Source organism: Limulus polyphemus, unplaced genomic scaffold (genome assembly GCF_000517525.1).
Source record: "Limulus polyphemus unplaced genomic scaffold, Limulus_polyphemus-2.1.2 Scaffold487, whole genome shotgun sequence".
NCBI classification, from domain to species: domain Eukaryota; kingdom Metazoa; phylum Arthropoda; class Merostomata; order Xiphosura; family Limulidae; genus Limulus; species Limulus polyphemus.
Window position 1 is genome coordinate 356,252 of NW_013666097.1, and position 12,401 is coordinate 368,652.

At 31.5% G+C, this 12,401-nt stretch overlaps 1 protein-coding gene across 9 annotated transcripts in view; it reads left to right on the plus strand.

Moving 5' to 3' along the window:
- The window catches only part of LOC106458567 (CLIP-associating protein 1-A-like), a 199,705-nt gene that overhangs the window by 129,923 nt on the left and 57,381 nt on the right, over nucleotides 1–12,401 (plus strand). For 6 of the 9 annotated variants that reach the window (XM_022384825.1, XM_022384827.1, XM_022384830.1 and 3 more), the window contains 2 exons: nucleotides 3,239–3,265; nucleotides 8,994–9,084. In XM_022384825.1, the coding sequence (XP_022240533.1) occupies nucleotides 3,239–3,265; nucleotides 8,994–9,084 (118 nt within the window). The remainder of the gene's footprint in view (nucleotides 1–3,238; nucleotides 3,266–8,993; nucleotides 9,085–12,401) is intronic. The other 3 variants (XM_022384828.1, XM_013918085.2, XM_022384833.1) reach the window with 1 other exon arrangement.

Below are 12,401 nucleotides of genomic sequence, written 5' to 3' on the forward strand. Positions count from 1 at the left end.
GCAGAACTCTGAACATTCGGCATTAAAACTGTTCTGGTAAATATCAAAGCAGGAAGTTGAAAGCTTTAAAATAAAATCGAAATGGCGTTCTACAGGGGTGTCTACCTACTGGACTTCAGGTAAATTTGGGGATAAATGGCGAGTTAAGATATGTACAAATATTAGCAATATTTTATTGGCTTACTAAATATGTATGACATATAACTTGTGAATAGAATACAAAGATGTACGATTTAATACATCGTTAGCATTGGTGTGTAGGTGTAGAGTTATTTCTTCTCGAGGAGCTGACGAATACTTGTGATAATAAGGACATTTTCTATGCATACCATTTCATTTCGTAGATGGTTACTGTCGAGTTGAGCAGCAGTATGTATAGTACTTGAAGGTTTTATATGTCCCCTGGTGAACAAGGGCACGTGCTCTGACGGTCGGTATGCTGACCTCACTGTGGGAGAGTTTGCCAGTCAAACAACCACCCGTGCTTACGTCCTACCCATAGTGAACAGTCATTTCTCGTCGTTGTTGGCTTTTAGTTTTGGGTGCAGTTTTACAAAACATGTTCTTAAAAGGGTAAAAAATAATAAAAGCTGTTGCTGTTGCACTTAAATACATTTAGCATAACTGTTGTGTAGAAAGTATAAGTACTGCAGGTTTATCGAACATCCAGACAACCAGGTTGTTTGTTGTTTAACAGATGGTAGTCACGTAAATCATAAGGTTCACAGCGGTAATATACTTGCCAATACAGCTTGTTAAATGTTGCATTTGAGAATGAAGTGAAACTTTTACTTTAACCTTTCGTCACTGAACAACCCGTCCACACCTGTTGCGTTTTAGGCTTGTAACGCCTTTATTATTAGCTGTATTGAAAGAACGTCAAGCTTAATGAGCTTACAGTTGAAAATGATTATGAAAGTCATATGTGAAAAATGAATGTACTAACTAGTTTTGGTGCGTTCTCCATGTTTTAATATTTATGACCTTTTTTTAATTCAATTCTATCTATTTAAGCGTGGTTGGCCCTTTTTTTTCTGTTTCAAACAGATTATTAACACCTGCCACAGGAACCAGCCCAGCATCTTTTAGTGATTTAGGGTTATATGATAGATTTGGAGGATTGAAGCTTGTCACAACTTTTAAAACAAAAAATACTAAATATTAATGAAATATGACATGATGAAATTTATGTGGATTGTGATATGATGGTACCATACAAAGCATTATACCATCCTTCTTGTATTTACTCATCATTGCAGAAATAGCATTTTTATTTTGAGAATTGCTAGGGGAATCATCTTGTAATGCATCTGCTTCAACATCAATACTATATATTTGGGCTTTACTGTGTTGTTAGTTTCACAAGTTATTGAAACTAATGATTTCTTATATATGATTCAAACCCCCCTTTTTGAAGTTAATGATACTATTGTGCCAAGTTTTTTATCTTTCACTTTCAATGCAGTAATCAATTGACTAATCTTTCATTCAGCTGGTTTGTCAAATCGATTGGGATACCTCCAAATAAGTTCTTCCCTCATCTGACCTATGGTTTAGTTTAATTGCTACACTTAAACCATCACTTTCACAACCATATCTAGAACATTCCAAGCATGTATCATTGCTACATCATTGTACTTTACAAGTAAACTTCTCCATGTCAACTCTATTGGTCTCATATCTAGCAATCTAGATCTCATAAATAATGTCTTCTTTTTGTTTAATAAAAACAACCCAAACCTTTCTAGAATGACTAAATTTTTTGGATCCACATCAAGATGCTAGGCTGGCTCATCTGGTAGTTGACTGTGCCTTTACGAATAGATAATTATTGAAATAAAAAAACTACCTTTAAAGATTTATTTGAAAATAAATAACCTGTGATTTAAAGAAAAATTTCAACATTAAGGTAGGTTCATCTGATTTCCCTGGTAATTAATAATGATAGGTTTAAGTCAAATTAGGCTATGTTGGTTCTACTTGTGCCACTACTGACAGCTAAGTATAGACCATTTTTTTCTTTTATTTTAAATGACAATCTTATAAAATTGTGTAAACATTATGATGATCTAGTTAACTTGTTTGTGTAAGTTTTGGAGAGGTACTGGATAGACATTTCATTTGTGGAACCTTGAAATGTCAGTTTTAAAAAGTGTAGGTATAATTCATAAGTAGCATACACAGTTTTTCTTCACATTCAAAGCTTTATTGACAAGCTTTCAACCTGGATCATATAGTAATAAAGAATAAAGGCTTCCCAGTGAACCAATATTTCAAAATATATTTTGAAAGTTTATTTATTCTTCTTGTGAAAATGACCTATGAAAACCTCTTTTTCCACCAACCCAAACCAGACATGTATGTATTTTTATATTCTCATATAAATATGTAAAGAATTGGACTGGAGAAAAGGATGAAATCCTTTACAATAGTGTTAAAAAAAAAACCTATGATAAAAGCCTGATAAATTTATAAGTATTCATTGGAAAACAAGGAAACCAATTTGGTCTTTGTAATATCATAATTTTATAAGTGATTGGGCTAGAAAATTGGTTGTGTGCTCTAAGAAATTAGGCAGAAAACCTATATTATTTTGGTCCTTGAGCCTATAAAAACCTATATGTTGATGATATATGCTATTTTTTAGCCTGTTGTCCTAAGAAATGGACAAGAAGGCACAAGAATAGTCATTCATTGTAATTAAATGGTTTCTTTGACTGATGAGGACTTTGAAGGTTGTATTTTTTTCATTTAAGCAACTTACCATGAAAACCAATACTTGGGTTACATATATCAATTTCACCAGTATTATTATATTAGGAGCTGTTTAAATTTATTTTAAGGTAAAAGTGTATATATATGGTTTTTAATCATTAATTAGTGTGTAATTTATTTTAAAGAAGTGTCAATTTTGTTATGTTTATTTATACGTTTTTATCTTGGAATATCTTGGAAAGTAAAAAACAAACAGAATCTTGTTATTAAACTAGGAAAGTAAAGAACATTTGAAAGTAAATTTTGTTAAGAATATTTAAAACATAACCATTTTAGTTTTTAAGTAAACTGTATTATAAAAGCTGGTGTGATGAAAAAATTTAATGCAAACATTTTCAGACTGTGTAATTTACAAAATATAAAAATGAACAGATATGCAGTAAAGTTTTTGTTGCTGATATGCCTGTTGTCAAAACCCTCAGAAACTTGTCTGAAAAAACTTTTCAAATTTACTTGGTATTAGCATTCAGAGAGCAGCGATGTAGAGTCGGTAAGTACTTTAGGGGTTTGTTGCACATTTACTGTTATTTTTTGGCAACTATGACTGATTAGTACTTTGAAATTTAATGTGCTTGTAGTTAATATTTAAATATTGCCAAATTTACAGTTTGTTAAACAGAAATAATTCACTTTAATGTTTAAGCTTCACGATGCTACTTACAAAAACTGCAGATTTTCAAGAGATCTTTACTTTGTTGATTAATGTAATTATGTATAACACAAATTATTTATTGATTTTCAGTTTATTAAGCCATTTTATTTTTTTAATAGTTTCTTAATATTTATGACTTGTGCTCATTTGATATTAATCTAAAGTTCTGTAGGTTCAGTATTTTTTTTTTTTTTCATTTAAAACATTACATTTTTCATTGATACTGGAGGTGGAATATCAGTAGTTAATACACATTAATACAGTGTAGTTACTTTCATACATAGACTGTAGACTCCTAAATGTAATGAAATAATGAATGCATCTAGTTAAGTATGTGGTGAATTGAATTATATCATTAATAAAATAAACAGTAAGAACCTGAAATAGTAAAATTGATTCTTAGTGGTCAGAACACTAAGTTTTGTATTTTTTGCAGGTTCTAATTTTCTATCAGTCTAGACACTGAAGTCATTTAATGCTTACTCTAACACTTTTTTTTGTTGTTCGATATTGAAAGTCTCAGTGTTTGAGCCCATATTTAATAGTTCCTTCATGGACAGTGTTGCAAGATTTGTATTTTATGGCATGCTTTAACACAAAATTGTGTTATTAGAATTTCAAGCTTTTCCTTTTCAACTTTGTGCATTTATTTTTACAGTGCATGTAATTCTGGGTTGCACATGTCTGTGTAATTGTGTTGCAATGGGTAGTAATTCTGAACCTATAAAAAAAAGCCTTTATTGTTTTGTATACTCTATATCAACTGTGTTGGTCTGAAATACTTGGATAAATGATGATAAAGAATAAATTGACAGGTCTAAATGAAATTTTTTTCTAGTGTTCTGAAATACATATATTAATTGATTGTTCTTTGTTATTGTTTGTTGACAGTTTAACTAATGGATATCTTGTGCTGTATTGATGATGTAAATAGTGTATTATACCATAATTTTTTAGAAACAATATTAGCTATAATTGCATTTAACTGTAGATAACATTTCTAGAACGTTGTAGAGACTGTGACTACAGTTTGTTTGTTTTTTATGGTGGCATTCATATACTATTTAAATTTACTGTGTTAGGCCACTCATAGTATTTCAAAAATATAGCTAAGTCTTAAAGTTTGGTTGAAAGGCAATACTTCAAAGGATGATAAACTCTTGTGTTAATGAGTCATATAGCCAAATCATTAATAAAATTATTGGAATTGTGATTATTTTGAGGTAAATAGTTCATTTAATTCCTTAAAGAAATTACTTTTAGGAGTTTGTTTCAATAAATTGTAGAATGTACTATAAATGAGTTATTATAGTTTGCATATTTTCAATAAGTTATCAAATTCTTATTTCACCAAAATGAAAGTTGCGTATGTCAGTCCTAATATAGTGGGTTGAAGTCCTCCTATACATAACAATATGATGTAAGGAGTAAAAATATAACTACAGGTTTCAGATGTCCTACAAGAATTGCAAGTATATTAGAGACTTTTGAATCAGAAGAATATGAAGAAAGTTCAATAGAAAATACAGGAGAATGGAATTACAAAACCAAGTGAAACATTTAATTACAGAAGAGTGTGACAACCACAGGTTAAATTGCTGTCAAGTGATAAAGAAGAATTAAAACATGTATTTATAAATATATATAAATTAAAGAGAGCATAGTGAATGCTGGGTAAATCATGTTTAATGATGCATATGATTCTGGTGAAACTATTGGACTTTGTTAGATAAATTACAGAGCAAGATTACCACAGTACAGAAAGAAGTGGATGAATGAATTTTATCATAATGTAATGAAATGTGGGAGATCAGTTAAAAAATATCAATACAGTAACCCCAAAACTGAATCAACTTGTACATGTGATAATATTAATATCATCATAATTTACCCTTTTATAACTAATTTAAAATATATCTTTATTTGGGTAATTTTTTGTAACTTTTCATGCAGGCATTCTATAGGTATTTGAAATATTCATGTAAACCTAATGTACAAAAGTTTTAACCTTGTACTAACACTCTCATTTAGATAAGGGTTACATGTTATGACAGCGGTGACATAAAATCTTTTGTCTGCTTGTGTCTGTTTCCTGGGGTTGGATAAGCTCATTTCAGGGGTATACATAAATGCTTGTGCAAGATAGTATTGAGATGGAAGGTTCATTTCCTTGTATATGTAATGTGAAATAGTCATTGACATAGGTAACTTAAGGATTGTGGGATATCACACTAGGACTTTGGTTTGATTTGCTTTGTCCTTGTGCTGTATGAATGAGAGATTATCTTCCTCTCCTACCCCAGTAGCCAGCAAGAAGTCACAACAAAACATTGAAGCCAGCTGTGAGTTACAACATATATTTATTATGAACAAATGTACTGTTTGTTTGTTCATTGTGTATTCTTTTTTTTTTGCTGTGTCTGTATTTGGTAAATTACCCCGAAAAGCATGTCTAGAACCTGCATTTTATTGATAATTTTATCTACCTAATCAATATTAGTGTACTTGTATACCACAGATTATTTATCAAGTTACATTTTGGTGTCATGATCAATTTTTTTTTTTTATTATGGGGTTTATTTTGAACGTGCTTCTTTTTCCATTTGATTCTATGATGCTGTAATATTCAAAAATTGTTTGATATGGAAGAGCACTTTATCTGTGGAAATTTTGATGAAGAGGAAGAGGCTGTGGGTAAAATGAAGACTTGATCTGGAAATGTGGGATGGCTAGGAGAGGCACTTTCTTAGACCAATATCTTTTATCAGTCCTGGTTAGAGCTATGTCCATGTTTTTGCTTTATATTGGAACCTAAAGTTTAAAAGGCAGATCTTACATGACCTCTAATGGTTCCTTTCCATATGAAGGAGCATGGGGCAGTTGAGAAGGGTCATGTTGGCATTAAGCAGGTTGAACATTCTGAAACTTTCTGGGGTGGTCTCTGTGGGAGACAAGCCTGGGTGTTGCAAAGCACTAGTTTGAGTCCAAAATAAAACTATAAACATCATGACACTGTTGGATTGATTAACTAGTGTCTCATCACAAATCAGTGTGTCTTGGAGTTAGTAAAGAGCTTTTGTCATCCTCAGGTTGCATGTGTGTCTGGACTTTTGGAAGAAGATGAGGACCTTCCCTTAGGGGGATAACTGAGGAAGATTTCAACCATTTCCTCAAGTATGTCAAGCAAATTGTTGCTTAGAATAAATTGACTTGGAGATAGGCTGTGTAACACCTGATGCTGAATCTAAATGGTCCTATGTTTGATGCCTTAAAGCAATTGAACGAGGAGTAACTCAGTGACTATGACACAGATATTAATGAGTTAGGCCACAGATTTAACCATGTGTAGAACAGTGCAATCCATAAGGCCAAAGTCAAAGCTATAATTTGAGGCTCCCCCAGGAGAATGTACATTGAATGGAAAAGCAGTTCCAAGAATGTCTTCTGCAGAATAAGATGGGATACTCATCGAAAAATTTATAGAGGAGTTGTTAAGCAGTACAACATGGGTTTGAAGGACATTTGGTCTCTCATTTAAGCAGTTTGTATGGCTATGCAATTCAAAGTGGTCTTGTTGAATTGTATGCTGATGCATAGAAAGAAACCAGATGCAGATGCATCTCTGAGACAATGTCCAAGATTTCTGACAACCCCAAGGCATGACAATTGCATCAGCTCCAATATAGCAGATGCCACAGTCATTGTGATTTCCTATGGGATAACAGGATTTCTCAGGCTCAGTTGCCATGGCTGTGCCACAAATGTAACTAGTTTTGGATTCTTGACAATGTCAAGAATTAAAAAAAAAGTATCACGTGCTTTGTCTGGCTTACCTGGTTACTTATTATATAAATGCCTATATCCTGTTGTAAGACAGGGTTATTTGGTGTGAGTACTGTGTAATGCCACAACAAATACAGGAAGGCCAATGAAGAGCTATGGCTTGTTTAAACAAGTTGGATCTAGCCTCCAGGTAGGGCAAGTGAAGCAGTTGGCTCATACACAAATTTATGAATTATGATACAAATACAAAATTTTAAAGTAAGAAAACAGAGAGAATATAAACAACTTAATGTGATAGCTGAGATTATGAAAATGCTCGTAAATGCACTGATAACGAGACACAGGCATAAGTTTTGGCTTTTTGGTAGATGATTCAAATGTCAGAACTTTACTCAAACTTGCCATGTCTCAGGTACTCTGTGGAAAGCCACCACATAAACCATTAGCACTAACTTTATTTTGACAAGTGGTAACAAGCTAGGTATGAGTGGAGAGGCATATCTCCAGCTTCAACTTAGGAATGTTGTGCACCTAATGAACATTGTGGTCTCTGACCTGGGTTGAGGGAGGAACTTACTGCAGAAATTGTCATCTAGTTTTTGTTCATGCAATGTGTGAACTGCAGTTCTGCAGCAAAACCATCCAGTGCTGACCAGATTGGGCCCCAAAACAGTGGACAGCACAATATCATGTTGAGAAGAGGGTAGTAATACCACCAAAAGTGCATGTGGTGTACTGTTGATACTGTCTAATTGTGTTGTTGATCTTTGCTGTAATAATAGAAGTTACACACAAAACATGGTGTTTTCTGTCCAGAAAGCAGACTGTACTAGCTCAAACAGTATAGGTGTAGCTTTGTATACAGTTTGCATGTGTACATAATATTTATGATCTCCAATTTCAACCTCGGTTATTGTAATTTCTTTTTCCCTTGGCTAAATCATATACTTTAAGCATTGGAATGAAACATGTTTTTGTAAAGTGGTTATAGAAGGTCAAAAGCGACTGTTTTATGTAAAAATAAGGTAAAGGTATAAATTTTTGAAACTGTTATAGGTAGGGGTTAGTTGACCAGTTATTGCATGAGTAGGATATGCTGTATTTCACATTAATACTTTCAAGAGAATGGAAAGTAAAATAATTAGAAGTATGAGAACATGGCTTATTGTTGAAAGAATAATGCTATAAGTGACAAATCATTGTGATGATGTGGAACTTTTCTTGCTTTTCTGGTGCCTGTTCTATTTGCATTATATTAAATAATATATAATTTTAAGGCAAGAAAATAGAGAACACAAACATGTACGTAGTAGCTGAGCTTATGAACAAGTAAAACTAGTGAAGAAGAGAGAACCACTTCATTATATTTTAACATGAATATTTTACCAGTAATTTGACATCCGTATCTGACATGTAAAACAGTGTTTCTAGAGTGGGATGATGTGTTGAATTCTATACTGAGGCAATAATCGTTTTGAAGTGATTGGGTCTTTAGTAAATTGTATTCATTACTCACCAACTAATTGTATTCACTCAGAGGAATAGAACCCTCACAACCATCTGGTTCTTCATTAAGTTCCACTTTCTATGTACCAAAAGTGTTTTTTTCCTAAGACAAAAACCTGCATACGTGAGATAATCCAGCTATGTTCAGATTAACTTAAGATGAGTATGACTCTTTTGAGATATTCTTCCAACTAAATTTTCAACAGTATTATATGCAACTAATAATGTATATATATATATATATATATGTATTGTTGAACCTTGATTAATTTTTCAGTCCTCTAAGTCATCAGCCAAGCGAGCAAGTAGTGCTCCTCCTCCAAGAAGGGCAATGTTATCAACCCCAAAGCATACTCCAAGCTCTTCTAGTAAGTATGTGTGTTTGAATGTTTAATAAGGTATATTCTTAATGGATATTTCACAAGGATATTTTTTGTTTGTATTGTACATATATGCTTCTCATAGTAACTCATGAGCTCTCTTATAGTCAATCATTTTCAGTAGTTTTTTCAATGCATTGTCATGATTTTTGGTTGTTTTAATATTATAAAATAATAAAAGCAGAAATTTGGGGGTGTAAATAAATAATACAATTTATATTGTGTATATAAAATAGGCAAATTGTTTTTCTTGTCTGTATTTTCTTTAAAAACATAAAATTGTGCGTTAAAGTTGGACATCATATAATTTTTGTAACTTTGTTAACCAGTGCTTTGCATAAGGCACTAATTATTCATTTTATGTCTTGTAATCAATATGGGTGATGTGTCACAGATTATTGCTGTTAACCTGTGTGGGTGGTGTGTCACAGATTCTTGGTGTTAATCAATTTGGGTGGTGTGTCATGGATCCTAGCTATTAATTGTTGTGGATGGTGTGTCACAGACTCTTGCTGTTAACCAGTGTGGGTGGTGTGTCACAGATTCTTGCTGTTAACCAGTGTGGGTGGTGTGTCACAGATTCTTGCTGTTAACCAGTGTGGATGGTGTGTCACAGATTCTTGCATGGACAAATGTACAGTCAGTTGAGTTGCAGTTTAGAATTTTGAGATTTATTATAACAAATGACTCGCATTAAAATAGTCCTTATTAAGCAACAGACATGTTGAAGAAATAATGTAGCCCTTTCCTTTCTGGAAAAATTCACATGTAACATAGATTAGTTATAAAACATGAAGAATTTGTCTATTGGTTGAGTGTTTGTTTTGCACTTTTTATATATGAAGATAATAATCAAGGTACAGAAATTAAAATGTTAAGTTTGCCTAGATAATCATAATATTGACCTCTTGGATCATGGGTCTGTTTTAACAGAGACCACACATTTTAGTTTTACTAACCCCACCCTGTATTTCAAAACATCTTTCTTTTTTAAATTTCATCTTGTCTTTGATAAGAAGAAAACTGAGGTAGATAATGTCATGACCTTGTTCTCTGTGGTTGTGGAAACCACCCTCTAATGAGAGTCTGATACCTGTCATGCGAAGTAGATTTTTTTTAAGGGTGTTGACTAGAATTGGAAGGTCCATGTAATTGCTGTAATTATTATAATGTATTGCCAGATTATAAAAGCATTGTTTTAGTGCCAAAAAAATCCATTTTTCTGTTTTATATTTTTGTTTAGTATTCCCCTGGCTTATGGTTGTCCACATTTGATTAGAATAATATGTAAGGTTTTTTGTTTGTTTTTTTTGCCAAAGTCTAACATAATGACCTAGGTGTGTACAGGTAACATATCTGTAATTTTTTAAATTTTTATTATTATTATTACAATTATTTTAATTATATATATAATTAATGTACTTGTAACAAACTTTTTATTTGTTATATAACCATTTACCTCGTGAAATTTAATAATGAAGCAAAGATGCTTAGATTGTACATTTCTGATCAAAGGTAATTAGCTAAATTTACATCTTAGCTTATTCTATGAATATAAAGAAGTGTTATTAAAAATGAGAATCCAAACTATAAATTGTTTCAAGAAAGTTATAAGTGGGGTCATTTTGCACAAGCTGATGTTTGCAAGTACTTCATCTGGTTGGCAGTAATGTTTCAACTCATTTGAAGAGAAAAGTGTGGAAATTTATCTTAATAAACCAAATGTCACAGTGTTCAGATCTGTTCAATTTTAACAGAAACAGGCTACTTTAATATCATAAATCTGGTAATGAATACAACTAATTACAGAAAACAACAAGTACTTCATTTTGATTGTTTAATGATATTTTTATACGTTATGTGTATTTGGTATTTCAACTGGTAATGTGAAAATCAGACCACAAAATGAATGCACATTGTTTCCTACTTCTGATGATGGTATGCCATCAATCTGAAAGCTAAGGCTTCAAATAAATTTGTATTTATATTTCTGAATTATCAGGATTTTGTACAAGTGTGTGCTGCTATGATGAAGTTTTCCTTTTATTATCTAATTACAATTCAGATGACTCTGACTCTATATCATTTAATTAGATCTTATTTTGAAATTTCTCATTGTCACATTCCTCTATTTACTAAATTACATTATAAGACAGTATTGCATTTATAAAGAACTGTAACTGACAGGATACGTAATTCGAACATACATTATAAAGAAAAAAATCACTAAAACAATAAGAGAGAGAAATCCAATTAGCAATTTTTTAACGTGAACAGTATAATTATTTGGGAAAAGAGAAGTACAATCCTTTAAAAACAAGAATTAAACTTGGATACAAAGATTTGGAATAATATTGTCTCTTTTTTTTTTTACTTTAAAACACTATTAACTTATAATGAAAATAATGATAAACTTCTAGAAATAGTTTTGTATACTGATTACTTGAGCTCGTAAACAAACTAGTATTTTCCATCCATTTTATTATTTTCAACATGAGTGGTTGGTGATTCATTTATTGGAGGAGTTTGGAATATAAATGTATTTTAGACCACTGGTAATTAATCCAGTGTTTTATGAAAAATTCAACAATCTTCTTGGTACTAATTATGGGATTAATAGTTGTACAGAATAATACTGTTGTTATGTCCTCTTATTATTCTGAGCTTTCCCTAATCATATTATGTGTACCTTTTAGCTGCTGCTTGGAGTTTAACTTTATTTCTGGCTGCCTGCTTGCAGCATGTTATATAAGAGTGAAAGATGTTAGTTAAAGTAAATTAGTTGTGATAGAACACACTTCATGCTGTGTTTATTACATTTAACTTGATTGTATTTTAATTAAATACCAATTCTTATTGTTTATTAAAATATTCTGTTATTCATTAAATTTTTTATTTATTATTTTTTATCTTCTTGAACATTAGTTTGTATACTATATTATCTGACTATCTTGCTATCTGATAATAGATGTACAGTAATATGCTGTAGAATTCATCTCATATGTTAGGCTACTTTAAAGTTACAACTATTTAGTTGTGTTTCATGGTCACAAGCTTTTGTTAGGAAAGATTATATTAAGTTTTGTATATACTGATGATAAGTTCTTCAAGGATCATGAAATCTGCAATAGTGTACGAAGTAAACTGCTAGTGTTGTGAAAGTTAAACTATACTCTTTCTTTAATGTTAGTTATATTAATAGTATTAGTTAAAATGTTGAATATATCTTATTTTTATTATTAAAGTATTTTTTTTTACCATTGTTTATATCTTATGCTGGCCTAAACCTTGTAGAGGTATTATGG